Below are 14,999 nucleotides of genomic sequence, written 5' to 3' on the forward strand. Positions count from 1 at the left end.
GCGAAGCGAACTGGCCTACCTGCCCTCCTAGGCCTCTTCTCAGTCAGTGAACACTTGCTGATTCTGCAAACTCTCGGAAGAGAGGTTGCCAATGCAGCACTCTACACCGTTTACTGTATCATTTGCAGCCACCGCTGGGTGACTTATGCCCTCCTCACTGGATCGAGAGCCTCCGTGAAGGCAGGCCAGCCAGGCAGCTCCTGAGTCCCAGGGCCTGCTCATCCCAGAACATGGTGCGGGCAGATACTCAGCACACGCCTGCTGAAGGAGGGAAGGAGCATCGCTGCTAAGTTACCGCCCTCACTGCATAAGCAATGGTCTCAAGTAAACATTATTTGTGTTTGCCTGGCCCAACAGATTAACACTATCATTAACTGATATTAACTCTTCTTCTGAGAGTGAGATTCAAAGAAATTGGTTAATATAAATACAATATACTCTTAGACTTTAAAAAGGCTTGAAAAAACCCAACCTAGTACGTCAGGTGGGCTGAACGCGCTGCAAAAGGGCAATGAGAAGAGTCAGCTGGACTTCAAGAGAACTTCTCCACTTCCTCGCATCACCTGCCAGCCAGCAGTAACCTTCCTGCTGTCCGGCATCAATGGACACGTCCGTCTTCACCTCACGAGACCTCTCAGGGGCACGTGGCGCTCCTGACCATTTATTCCTCTTTAAAACCCTCTCCCGGCCCCCATGGCATTACACGTTCCTGAACGTCTTCTACCTTTCTGGCCATCTCCGCTAGCATCTCCTCCTCTGAACAGTCTCAAACAGTCTGAAGGTTCCTTAAGACTCTTTCCTGAGCCCTAACTGATTTTACGCCCTTTCCCTGAGTAACTGTACGCGTTCTAAAGACTTTAAATATCATCTGAACACAAACAGCTCTGAAATTTCTCCCTCTAGCACGAAGCTCTGTTCTAGATTCCAGACATATATACCCAACTGTCTACCTGATTCCTCCTGTATGTCTCAGAAAGCTCAAAACCCAATAAACCCAAACTAAAGCCGTACTCTTCCCCCTCAAATTTCCTTCTCACAGGGTCTTTTCATTTCAGCAAAAAGCATCACTGCCCACCTGGTTGTCAAACCAGAAATCCAAGCCCCTCTTTACTCATGCTTTTCTCCCTCCCCTCAGTCAATCCATCGGCAGCCCCATGACTCCCCTACCAAGTGTCCCTGATGCATCCCATGGCGACCACCTGACAAGGAGAGCTCCTTCTGCAGAAGCCTCCCAGCTCTGGGGCTGCTCGGGCCCCCAGGACAGCCCAAAGGCTCTCCTCCCTCTCCTCGGATTCCCGCACTCAGGCGAGCCCTGGCCCGCGGCAGGCCCTGCACACGTGATGCTCCTTCTGCCTGTCCAACTCTCCCCTCTCCTGGCCTGGCCGACCCTTTCCCACCCCTGGGGTCTCAACTTCAGTATCACCTCCTCTGACTGCCCTCTCGTTGCTTTCTCTTCTCCTCCAGAGCATTTATCACAGGTGGGATTATTTACTTGTTTGCATCCAAGATCAACGGGAACAAAGATTACTCTCATGTGGTTTGCCAGCAAGTACCCAGCCTGCAGAAAGGCACCTGACTCACTAACAGGTGGCAGGTAACATGTCCCTGAACAGCTGCTGAAAGCTGCCAGGTACCATGATTTCACTAAGGCTTAACTCTTGTTAAAGAGGAATACGTCTCCTGAAATGTGCTACCCAAGGCCTTCTTGTTCTTTTACACTTGCTCTTCAGTTTTCACATTTGAGAAGAAAAGAATTCAGATTATCATGATGAAAAACGGATACTTCTGAAGTAATGCCCTAAACCTTAATATCTGCACACAGTATAAAATAGTTACATATAAAAATATCAAATGGATATGTATATATATTCCTATCAAAAGAACAAAGTTCTACAGAATGATTTTTTTTTTAAATAAAGCACCTTTTTCAAAAGAAAGCTATCTTACATTAAGGCCAAATGTGCAAAATACAAGAGATGGGAACCTTGGTTTCTTACTAGATTGTAACGCCATCTTAAAATTGATTGTAGCATTTGATCATAACATAACAGTTTAAAAAGTCAAGAAAAAAGTTAAGTATAATTCTCCTTACCCTAGCCTAGAGCTGAAGTGTATATAATCTATACGATGATTCAATGTCCCCAGCATTTTTGAAGCTGTAGCTAACAAAGGCAGTTTTACTGCAAACGTGGCAAGTCAGTATCAGTTAAAAATGGGAAATCATTTGTACTGCAATATTTAACTCAGTAGGCTAAATCACATCACTCTTTTAAAAATATTTCAACTAGGATATATGGTATTTGCAGCTTTGTGAATATGAAGCATTTAATTATTTAGATTTAAAAAAAATTACTAAAAATGAATTTAAGAGACCATCGGACATTTGAACAGCAGACAAGTTTACCTGTCTGAAGCACAGGTGTGTGCATCCTCTCATCTTTGAGGCCTCGCGGAGCCAAGCTGGCCAGGAAACCCCTTGTGAGCAACTCGCTAGCAACCTGGAGAAGCTAGAGCCACTGCTCACTGCCAGCAGCTTCTGTGAGTGTTTCTTTTACTTAATATCAATAAATGGAAACCACCACACTACACAGCGTGAAGCCTAAATGCAAGTCACATGATATAAGAGGACAGACTCTCTATACAATTTCTATTGAGGAAGTTCATTCTATCTAACAGGAAAATAATTTTTAAAAGATTACCCAGGGATCAAAAAATGGTAACCAGGATATTGAAAAGGAAAGCGAAAGTCTCTCACCCCCATGACAGTACTCATTATCCCAGCACTTCTTGTTTAACCTCTCTAGAAGGGAGAAAAGAGATGTCCTATTAACAGGCTAAATGTAGCTGCACTGGTTGGAAGAACCCAAACACACTGGGTTATTTTGGGGGACGGGGGTGACAATACAAGAGTTTTGTTTGCTGGCTAACATTGTTTTTAAATGGCAAAATTAAAATTTCGAGGCTTCCCTGGTGGCGCAGTGGTTGAGAGTCCGCCTGCCAATGCAGGGGACACGGGTTCGTGCCCCGGTCTGGGAAGATCCCACAGGCTGCGCAGCGGCTGGGCCTGTGAGCCATGGCTGCTGAGCCTGCGCGTCTGGAGCCTGTGCTCCGCGACGGGAGAGGCCACAGCAGTGAGAGGCCACGTACCGCAAAAAAAAAAAAAAAATTAAAATTTCATTTTCTTTAGGGGAGCAAAATTGAAATTTGTTTATTTTGCTCCATTATTCTTTTAGGCTAATGAAAGTTGGTGTTTTTTTTTTTAACAAAGTGGTCAGTAGTTCCAAAATCTCACAAAAAGTAACATGAAATCTTAAAAAAAAAATGATTCAGTATTTTATGAATATAAGGAATTTTTTAGGTTGGAAAAGAAGCCCAAATACCCTCCTCAACGTGAGTCCTCACAACACCTCTGCCAGGCCACAGGCACAGGAAACGGCAAAAAGGGAAAGAGGATACATGTGTGCAGGGGGAAGGGCGCCAGAAACAACCGAGCAGGGAGAGGGAAAGACAGAAAGCGGCACATTTGGCGAGAGTCACGGAGCACCTGCGCCCATGCTGCGGTGACCTCACGACACCGCTGGCAGGAAGACAACTTTGGCTAATTCAGACCACACATCTGAAGCGTCTCAGGAGCACGTTCTCCAAATTAAATACTTCTGGCTAGAAATCTCACGGTGCAAATGGGAAAGATCAGTACTGGTGAGTTTTACCATACATCTATACACTGCCTTATTTTCAAAGCATTTTAATTATCATTATTACATTTGATTCCTTAGAATTGTGTTTTAAAAATCATTTACAAATATATACAAGAACTAACCATAAAGATATAGACCTGTCATTTATAAAATGTTTTTTGTTTAAAATAAATACATAAGCAAAGGGCTTTCCGAACTGACATTGCTATAGCTGTCAGGAAGACAGATTAAGCAACATTTTTTAAAAGTTTGTATATTTGTCAAGGAAATGGAAACTATACAATCAATACAGTGAAAGGTAAGGTAAAATTAGCTAATCTGGGTCAGTATGGTAATTTATGTACGAGAAAAACAGTCAAAATAAAATAAGTAGAGAGAAGACTTTCAAACGGACGTCGCGCTGGGTGGGATACTTGGGGTTAATGTTTCTAACGTTAAAAGTTGAGAACATATCATCCCCATTTTCACAAAATGTTAAAAAGGTACTATGAAGAAATGAAGAGCCACATCATGAATTTTCGATCTGGAAACAAAGCACAGTGACGTTGGAAAGGAAACAAGAACTGACGTAACAACGAAAACCTCAAACCTCTCCCTGGTGCTGCCTTCATTAGAGATGCCAAATGGTCTAATGAGACTGTAAGTCATATTCTGCACTGTTTACAATTCAGGATTTTTATATGGGAAATCAAGTTCACAGAGTTAATCAAATCAAAGTTTACAGCACTCTTATCTCGTAGGAAACTACTTATGGCTTGTGGATATGGCACATACTAGGGCTGTTAATGGCTAACGATAATAAAATGATTAATGTGTGTCAGGCACTGTGTCAAAGGCTTTACATGGATTACCTCATGTAATCCCTACGACGACTAACAAAGGTAGTTGAATCATCCCCATTTCACAGTCGCAGAAAGAGAAAGAGAGCCTGGGGGACTCGCTCAATCTCACACAGTGAGAGGCAGAACCCACACGAGTTCCGTCTGGCCACCTAGTTCCACTTTATTGCACAGCACAGCAGAAAACCACATCACATTTTAAGGTCCCCACGTTAAAACCATTTGTAATAATGTTTTACAATATGGAAAATAAACGAATAGATTTGAACATGGTTATTTTCTAATTTGTTTGGAAGATACAAAGTAAAGTTCCATGTAGCAAAACCAAGTATACAAGTCTTATGACTTAGATCAAAAACCAAAATAAATCAGAGAAGGGTAATTCTACTAAAGTATTCTGCTTCTATTGTAGACTAGTTGTGTATGAAAAAGTTCACCCACTGCAGTGATTTAAAAATCTTTTTTATTCGTTTTGCCAAAAGAAGAGAGATTAAATTTGAAAGATTAAGACAAACAAGTACCATCGCTGAAAGAGACTGGTAAATGTAGCCAAGGCCACTAAAGTCCAGTTTTCAAAACAAAACTATTTCCTTGATCCGTATCAGCTCATTCTAATAATGCTCTGCTAATGTGGATGTAACAAAGTCTCTTAAAAAAAGGCATCTCGTAAAAAAAAAAAACGTTCACAACAAAGACTGAAGTGAATTGTATCATACAGCTAGAAAAAAAAAAAAAAACTTTCAAAAAAGGAAATAAAAATCACTGCTAATTTCCAGAAATAGGTACTTTCTAACTGGAACAAAAACTTGCAACAAACTACAATCTGGAATGCTCATAAGCAGAATGAAATATGTGACAACTACATGAGAAACACTGCAAAGGAATTCATAAAAATAACTAAGACTGCTCTGATTATCTCCTCCAAACCAAGAGCAAATCTGCGCAACTGTATACCAGATACGTGCCCATTTCAGAACGTCACTTTCTTACAAAAAATATATGGCTGCTTTTCAGATAACTGGTTGCCATTAAACTTCTATGTTTCAGGGTACGTTAAAAACCATGTTGACTGATGAAACATCAGTTGAGGGTCACTAGTAGTTAGTTTTCAAGGAGGTGAACATTCAAACAGCCTTCACCCTAATGCATGGTGGTTAGGAAAAACTGTACCTCTCTAACTTAGTAAATTTACCATTACATTTAAGTTTATTACCATTCCCATTGTAACTATAATCTAAGTTCATAAAGTAAAAAAGGAATGGCACAAGGAAATGATGGAAAGTTCGGAATACTAAAAACAACTGTGTGCGTACCGGTGCACTGCTATGTATCTGTAAGAAAACCTCACATATATTTAAAATAACATGCTAGAACTGAACTAGGGGAGTGTTAACTATCAGTGCAGGGTGTTGCTCAGAAGAGGAAAGAGCCCTGGAGGGCTTGCAAAATGGGGCTCTGTGCACAGGCAGTCAGCAGGCTGAGGCTCCAGGGTCTATCCTGTCATCGTTGACTACCTCTGTGAGCCGAAGGAACCTCTCTGTCTCTGAATTTTTTAACCTGTGAAATGAGGACAACGGCCCACATTCCCTTTGCTTTCTTTTACTTAAGGATTAAATGATAGTGTATGTGGTAGAAATAATTAATGTACTCTGAAAAGTACAAAGCAATTTTTGTAAAACATAAGGTGTTAAAAAGTGATGTAGTCAATTATCGGCACTTGAAGTATTTTCTGGAGAAAGAAGCTGGCACCTGTTGGGGTTAATAGGACAAGATCCGGCAGATCGGATGGGCTGCTGCTTCTCTGTGACAGATGAACAGGGACTGTGCAACGCACGAAGTCCTTGGGCCGTTATGCTTTTCTTAAAAGCAAGCTCACAAGTCTCTCTCCTGAGTTAGGTCCACACTCTAGTAAAGAAGAGCAATAAAAGGTAATATAAAAAGCAGCACAAGGGCTTCCCTGGTGGCGCAGTGGTTAGGAGTCCCCCTGCCAATGCAGGGGACACAGGTTCGAGCCCTGGTCTGGGAAGATCCCACATGCCACAGAGCAACTAAGCCTGTGCGCCACAACTACTGAGCCTGTGCTCTACAGTCCACGAGCCACACCTACTAAAGCCCACGTGCCTAGAGCCTGTGCTCCGCAACAAGAGAAGCCACCGTAGTCGGAAGCCTGTGCACAGCAATGAAGAGCAGCCCCTGCTCACCGCAACTAGAGAAAGCCCGTGCGCAGCAATGAAGAAGACCTGATGCAGCCATAAATAAATAAATTAATTAATTAAAAAAAAAAAAAAGGCAGCACAGTATTTTACAATCCCTCTGCAGCACCCAGGGTTCGGATATCCCACAGCTAGTCAAGTTTCTACCAAAAATAAAATCACGTAAACATGAACACATCAACTTGATATAACAAATCAAGACATCTACTTAGGTGTGCATGTATATGTGTTACACACGTGCACACACACACAAAATCTAACCAAGTTATATTAAAACTATAAGCACGTGCCAAAACAACCTCTTTGTTTTCAACGTAAACAGCAGTACAGCTCTGGGTTTCCAAGGCTTGGATAACACATAACCACTGTGACATTGGATCAAGTTTACCAAAACCAAATTCTATAGACCTAACTTTAAAAATCTCTACAATTCCTAACGTAACATATAATCCTTGTTATATAGGCTGAAATATTTCATCCTAAGCCTAGAATCAGGAGGTTTTTAGCAACTTGAAGTCAAAGTCCTTCTTTGATTTTATTCATAAAGAAAATGGACAAAACCCTTCTCCAACAGAAAACTGAAAATAGTTTACAACTGAAAGTAGTAATTCACCCTTTAAAGCAAATCCTATCTAGCGTTAAAGAACAAACAAATGCCTCTAACTCTATAGTATTTCAAATCCATACTGCAGTGCAAACAAAGAAACGAATCCCTCGGCCCAAAGGGAAGTTCCTATTCTACTGAGAACTCAGCTCCTTTTTGCAGGCCGCTGCGTGAGGCTAAATAGGTACTTTGTTACACAGACTGAGGGAAGAGCTGTCTTAATGAAAAAACTAGCTCCTCAGCTTGGAGAAGTGTAACTATCCTCAAGCACAAACTGTACTACTTGAGTAAGAAAAATTAAGTCTAACCCAAGGTACCACGATAACAAAGAAAATGGTTTCAGGGCAGGAATTGCAAAGAAAAGCCCGGTCATCACAGGAAGCTGTATTAACGCTGACACCGTCACAGTATGTACAGACGCAGCAGTGCTCCTTCCAGAGTCACACACCTTCTTGTCCTGTGTAACCAGGTCTATGCGTTCTGCTTACATTCCTGAATAAGTAACTGTGTTACACAGTCCAGAACAATCTAACTGGCAGTGACTCCTGCTACATGTCCCCAGTTGCATCGGTTCCCAGCCATCTCTTTAGTCCTCTAAGTTAGCAAATTCCCTAGTTACAGTCACGTGAGTTTTTCTAAAGAGAGGGTATCTCCTCAGTACAGTGGCAGGCTATGGTGAATGTACAGCCAAGGCAGAGCATTACAGACATTTAATTGAGACCTAGAAGAGACCACTTCTTAGGATATACTGTCCTCAGTGTGCTAGCTTATACGAACGAGAAAGGCACCATAAGCTGTAACAACAACTTGAATCTTTAGACTTTTCTTTTTCCACAGTAAGCTATTTAGCTTACCCACAATGAGACTAACCAGAAAAGGAAATGTTTGCCTTTGGGAACTAGGGAAAGAAAACATTCATGTTTGCACCCAAAGTTATTACTAACAAACGAACGGCCTGCTAAAAACTAAAAACCAAAGCTGTGATATCACTACCTTACCCTCGTCCCAAAAACTGATTAAAGGGCGGTCATTCATCTTAAGCAAAAAAGCCGTAGGGAGGCTTAAAAACTGCCCCCATTTTTTTGCATTTAAATTTGCATTAATAAATTTAATAATCAAGGGTTAGTTGAAACCAAAAAGGCTACTTTTTCTTATTTTATCTGCTAACTCCTCTCATTTCCCCCATGACTACTTTTTCTATCCAAGATTCAAGAATATACTACATTGTTAAACATAACAAAAAAGAAAAATTGATTCTGTAATACAAGAACTTCCCATCTCCTGGAAAATTAACAAACTAGCATACAGAAACACTCATGTTTCCCAGGAAAAAAATGAGGACTGCTTTTTTTTTCTAGAAGAATATTATAATTCAGATCGTCTAAAAAAAATGAGGAAATAAAATGTGTCAGGCCCTATGTTAATGAGAGAAAAAGACCAAAAAAAGGCAGACCAAAGGAGATTCTGCTTTAGAGGGAGATGAAAACACAAATCAAAGAGCTGGAACACCAGGTGAGGCACCAGATGGGGGTCGGCACGCAGGCAGGCAGGCAGGCAGGCTAAGGAAAGGCATCCCCGTCCAGCGCGAGGCCCAGGGAAGGCTCCCCGCAGGAGAGGTTGGGCCCGGCAGAACGGTGGCCCCGGAGCAAACCCACCCCACGGCCTACGGCCTGCCACAGATACAGACCACGGGGCTCCTCCCAGGCTCCCCAGGCAAGGAAGGGAGTTGAGGAAACTGTTCTGTTCTGGTTAAGCAATGATTCCGGCTGAATCTGCTTCAAGGGGCCCATGGACCACATGCAGTCACATTAAAATCTGGTTGGCGTTGTTCTAAGTGAAGGGGGAGACCTAGTAACCAGCTACGGGCCTGAAGAACCCAGGCAGAGGGACTCTGTGAAGACAGCCACGGATGCAGAAGCCCAGGGCACGTGGGATTTGAGAGGTCATAGGGTATGTGATGTGGTCTAATGACAGTGGAATCCTAGGCAAGCCAGTGAGAGTCCGGACTCACACGGAGAGGTTGCACTCTGTTCCAGAAGCTGTGGAGAACAAGCAGAGCCTTCTGAGCAGACCTGGCCGTGTCTGGACAAGATCACCTGGGAGTCCAAGCAGGAGGTACCAGGACATGGAAAGGTGGAAAGGAGGGACTGATGCAAGAGACTTTTGGAGGCAGAAAAGACAGGACTCGGGGCTTTGTGTGTGTGGGCGGGAGAAGGAACCAAAGAGGACCCCGAGGAAAAGTTGAAGTAGGCAAAGTGCCTCCCCAGGGTCAACAGCACGCCAAGCACCACGGAGCATCCTGAAGTCTGAGAGCCACTGATCCAGCGCACTCACTGAGCACCTACTACCTGTGCCAGGTATACCATTAACAATGCCGAGGAGACACACGGGAAAAAAAATCCCTGTCCTCCAGGAGTTAACACTAGATCTCTCCCTGCTCCTCTTTCCCTGTGTCTCTACCTTTCATCAGAAAAGAAGTATTTCTGGAACTCGTCTCTCCTTGTCTGTGAGGCCTTCTCTGCTCTGAAAGCATCAGCTGGCTCAAGTCAAGAACCTGCAGGTCCTCAGCCTGAGTGGTTTTACCCATTCGTTCTTAATGGCGAATAAATCCTCAGGAATGCCTTCTCCACAACGATGGCCACGAGACTGTAAGATGTGAACGTTCAAATTCAATAAGTGTCACCGAGGTCCAACTTCAATTAAATGGACTTATGGAACTTTCCCACAGAGAACTTTACAGTACAGCCGTTTGTTTATTCACTGAATCAATATGTAGTGTGTGCTATTACAGATGGATGCTTTTTCCCTGACCTGGAAGGACGAATAACATCCTGAGAAAATTCATAGTGAAAAGTGTGGTTTGTTGAGAAAATGAATTTAGAAGAGAATAAGCAGCACTTAAAAACAGGACGGAGGGGCTTCCCTGGTGGCACAGTGGTTGAGAGTCCACCTGCCGATGCAGGGGACACGGGTTCGTGCCCCGGTCCGGGAGGATCCCACATGCCGCGGAGCAGCTGGGCCCGTGAGCCATGGCCGCTGAGCCTGCACGTCCGGAGCCTGTGCTCCGCAACGGGAGAGGCCACAGCAGTGAGAGGCCCGCGTACCGCAAAAAGAACCCCAAAAAAAACAGGGGGGAGGGTAAAGGGAGATGAGAAGGGGTGTGTGGAAGACAAAAACTAACCCTAAGTCTGAGAATTAGATGGAGGTCACTTGTCAAGTTAATTCATAATATTCAACATATAATGCTGCCAGCTACTCAATTTTAACAATTATGTGAGATTGCCCTTGTCTCTCATTAATGGATAAATTAACAGACAAGATACACACACTAAAGAAGAGAACTATACCAGACAATACATAATCAAGTGCTAGGCTGTATGTTACACACCAGGACCATAATTCAGAGAAAGTAAAGATTCAGGTCTCAGTTTTATCAAGAGCAAACGTGAACGCTCTTCTAGAACTCTTAATTGCCAAGACTGCTGCTGAGTACAAACTGTAACAGCAAGGACTGCTGGCTGCACATCATCTTGCAGCCACACCCAGAAATGTGAATTGCTTTAATGCCAGTGACATCATCAAACAACTTTCTAAGCAGTTTTACTTTTAACTGTCACTTTATTTTGATCACATTACAGTAAAACACTTCAGATCTGAACTCCCTCCAAATTGCATACAGTCTAGATGGCTATCATTCCTGGGACCTTTCCGGTCTTTGGCAAATAAAACCCCGAATACAATCAAAGCATTCACAATTAAATTACAAAACACTTGATTAAAAAAATCTATTTCAATCATTATTTTTGTATCTTTAACCTAGATCAGATCCTTTTCCACTCTCTCTTCAATGTTGTATAATAGCTACAAAGTCTTACGGGAGTCTCGTTTAAGATAAAGTAGATATGATAAATATAAAATAAATTCTAGGTGCTTCCCATGTGAAACAGAGGTATAAAAAATAACAGATTATTTTTGTTTTTTAAGAAGGAACATTTTGTGAAACGTGCTTAGAAGCCTTAAAAAAACACAGCATGCAAATATACAAAAAGCATGACTGTTAAACAGTATTAAGGACTTTAACCTCTTTACAGATTAAATTAATCTGAATCATGAAATAAATACCTCTGAAGACTAAGGATAAAGAGCACATCTGAACAATCAGGTTACTGAACTCTTAATCCAAGAGTAAAAGGTCAGTTTCTAGAAAGATCAATATTGTTGCTGGAATTGAGAGATTACTTCTAAAAGGAGAAAAAAACTAATAATTTGAAAGTGCCTGAGAAAATCATGATGATCTTACTTTCAAAAAGGAAAAATGACCAACTAATTATAACAACTTCACCAAACCTATGGGGTTTACCTTACTTTTATCTTCCTCAGTTTAAAAAGCTCATCTATAGAGCAATCCAAGTTTCTGAGGCTAAAATTCTGGATAGATACATTATATTGTGGAAGTCAGTGAAAAAGGTGTGTTAGAATCAGATGTTAATAAATGCCGTTAAAATAAAATCACAACATTAAAAAAAAAACCAAATCTCTTACCAATTGAAATTCTCGACGCCGGTCATAGGCATTCTGTATACCACTGTCTGCCCATAATGCTCTTATAGCAGGAAGATACTGTAAAAAAACTCGAGTTTCCACGATTCCCTGGGCCGTCAAGGGGGTCCGTGTATCAAACGCCATCAGCTTGTCTCCATTGAGGTGGTTTGAGGTATCCCCCCAAGGAATGTGAAGCTTCTCTCGAGCATCTACCAGCACCCTCATACCTTTGTTTAAAAAAAAAAAAAAAGTGTGATGGGAGTCATTAGATATTCTCAGAGATTTGGTTCTAGTATTATTTCCTTAAACTTCTTAAGTACTCCAGGCCTGCTGCCTCCAAAACTGGAGACCAACATCAAGACAAACAGGAGCAACTTCTCAGAGTGTAAAAAAAAAAACTAACAGTTGTTCACAATCATAAAATTAGAGCCTTGCAAAGCAAATACAATTAACACAAGTGCTCCTCCTAAAGGATTTTAACATGTTCTAATTTATAAACTAACTCCTGGGTAGAACGCAGTCACAAGAGAACAAAAACTAGCAAAGGAAAAAGAAATTATGCTGCATAGCCTGATGTCCAGGCTCTGAAGAAAGATCTGCAAGCAAGATTTTATGAGTCTCTCAAAGAGACGTTTATTTATGAGACGTCAAGAACCAAACTTATCACCCTGTGATCTGCTTGGTCCCTGAGCACCCTGCTTAACCCTGAGTCTTCCAGGATCACATTCAAAGCTCAGAAACTTCTCCCATCTCAAGCTTCAAATCAGTGTAACGCAGAGAATGGAGTCAGACCTCCCTAGAAGGAGGAAGACCAACTGCAAAAAAGACGTAGAAGCTGAGATTTCAACTCACAGAGATTAAATCAAACCCATTATTTCTAACACTAGACTGTTACCTTTAGTCCCTCTTAACAATCACAGGACTATTAGGTCATCTGTTTGGTTAACTGAAAAACCGTTTTGCTGTTAATTTTCTGATCACGCCAACTCAAAAAATGCAGATGGCTAGTGACTGCATCTCATCATCAAAGCTCGAAGTAGGTCATGCGTAGGAGCCCGTGCACATGAAGAACCAGGTGTTTACCTGGCTGACTATCAGTTAACATGCTGGCTCTATTCATTGACAGAATCCCTTCCGTTCAGCTGCACCGTTCAGCTGCATGGGGATACAAAGGTACCTTCGGTTAAGGACTGGCTAGGCAGTCTTCGGCCTTGAAAGAGACCTTAATTAGTTTGGTTCTAAACTTGAAGAGAGGATAAATACAACCACTTTTTACAGCTTAACGTCAGAGGTACTAGGGCTGGCTGTGGTCTGTGAGCTCCTGGCCTAGTGCCCTTCCCCCATCCTTACCCCCCCCCACCCCCAAGCAGTTTTCCTCTACTCAATCCCGGGAGAAAAAAAGTGTCACCAAAGAGTGACTTAGGTACTTCCTGAAAAAAAAAAAAAAAACCCTTAAAAAAAACGATGCTGGGATAGGCCTGAAATCTATAACCAGCTCCTATATAACTGAATATTGATTATAACTCAATAACTATAATATTGATTATATCGCTCCAATGACAAAAATAAAATCCCCTCTTGTGTAATTCTTTGAAAGCCCAGAACTAAAATTCTTGTGTGTTTTTCACCTGAGAACAAAGCTTACTCTCAATTTTAAAAATACCCACAAACAGCAGCAGAGCCTATGGTCTAAGCCAACACTAATTCATTGACTCAACCTGTACAGGCTCCGCATCACATTTAGGCCGAAGATTCTTTGTATCAACACACGATTTCATTTAAGTAGTAGAAACAAGTGTGGTACCCCCTCCCTCCCGCCCCCAATTATTAAGCAAAAGAAGAGTGGAACGTGCTGCATGGTGATTACAGGCAAACATCCTGCCCGACCGTGACACTGGGGCGAAAAACCACCGCTAACTTTTTTAGGCTGACTGTATGGTGCACTCTTTCCTGATAGCAGCACAGTAAATAGGACACCCTGAAGTTTCATATCCTTGCCCCAAAGAGCTGTCACACTTCGCCCTTGAGCAGGGTCTCGGGCACAAGTTTCCTGACTGCGGCGGTTCCAGAACTCCCCGGCTCAGGAGTTGGGAGCAGCCCCGACCCCATGTGACTCGGGTCACCCACCAACCGGGGCGGCGAGGCTGGGCGGGCAGCGCCCCGGCGTGGGGTGAGGATGGACGGTCTGGGTTTGGCTCGTCCGGAGGGAGGACAGGAGAGGTCACCCCACGCTCCGGAGCACCCGGCTCGCCTCACTTCCCTCTCGCAGGGGGCGAGGCCAGCGGCGGGGTTGGGGGTGGGGGACCCGCCGCGCCCCCTGGCCGGGCGGCAAGGGGGAGAACGGGTCGCCCCCGGGCATCCTCTCCCCCGGGCCGCGCCCCCTTCCCGCCCGCCGGGCCCGGTCCTCCGTCAGGGACAGAGCGAACGAGGGCGGTGCCCGGCCCCGCGCCGCGGCCCGAGTCCGGGCCCAGCGACCCACCGGCCCCCGGCCCCCGGGCCCGGGACCCCCGGCACCTTTGATCACGTTGCTGTAGATGGTGGGGCGGAACTCCTCGCGCGCGCGCTGGTCGAAGTCCTGCCCGTGGATGATGCGCATCTGCTTGAGGAAGGTGGACTTGCCGCTCTCGCCCGCGCCCAGCAGCAGGATCTTCACGAGCCGCTTCACGTAGGTCTTCTCCCGCGACAGGCATTTGTCGATCTCCTTGGACTTGCGCTGCTGCTCGGCCTCGCCGCTCGTCAGCACGCAGCCCGGGAAGCACACGGACAGCACGGACCGCGACGGCAGGAAGTCCGCCATCTTGCCGCCGCCGCCGCCTCGGCGGGCCCCTCCGGCTCCTCCGCCTCCTCCGCGGGCGGCGGACGGCTCCGGCTCGGCGGCTCGAGGGCGCGGAGCGCTGCGGCGGCCCGAGCGCGCTGGGGGAGGGAGGGAGCCAGCGGACTGACTCGCAGGGCGGGCCGGGCAGGGCGGGCCAGGCTGGCCGGGGAGGGAGGGAAGGAGGGCGGGCCCGGGAGGGGCGGTGGCCCCGGGGCGTGCGCGCGCCCGCAGCCTCCCGGGGGCGCGCGCGCACGCCGCGGCCGCTCCCCCGACTCGCGCCCCGGGCCG

The 14,999-nt window shown here is 44.6% G+C and overlaps 1 protein-coding gene across 3 annotated transcripts in view; it reads right to left on the reverse strand.

The window, feature by feature from the left end:
* Positions 1 to 14,783, reverse strand: part of GNA13 (G protein subunit alpha 13) — a 39,730-nt gene extending 24,947 nt beyond the window's left edge. The window contains exons 1-2 of one of the 3 annotated variants that reach the window (XM_060133445.1): positions 14,411 to 14,783; positions 11,897 to 12,123 (exon numbers count right to left, since the gene is read on the reverse strand). In XM_060133445.1, coding sequence (XP_059989428.1) covers positions 11,897 to 12,123; positions 14,411 to 14,693 — 510 coding nt within the window. In that variant the 5' untranslated portion in view covers positions 14,694 to 14,783. Of the gene's footprint in view, positions 1 to 11,896; positions 12,124 to 12,791; positions 12,914 to 12,979; positions 13,045 to 14,410 lie in introns of those variants that run through there. The other 2 variants (XM_060133446.1, XM_060133447.1) reach the window with 2 other exon arrangements.
* Positions 14,784 to 14,999: the final 216 nt, after the last annotated feature.

The sequence above is a fragment of the Lagenorhynchus albirostris genome, chromosome 20, assembly GCF_949774975.1.
Source record: "Lagenorhynchus albirostris chromosome 20, mLagAlb1.1, whole genome shotgun sequence".
Classification (NCBI taxonomy): domain Eukaryota; kingdom Metazoa; phylum Chordata; class Mammalia; order Artiodactyla; family Delphinidae; genus Lagenorhynchus; species Lagenorhynchus albirostris.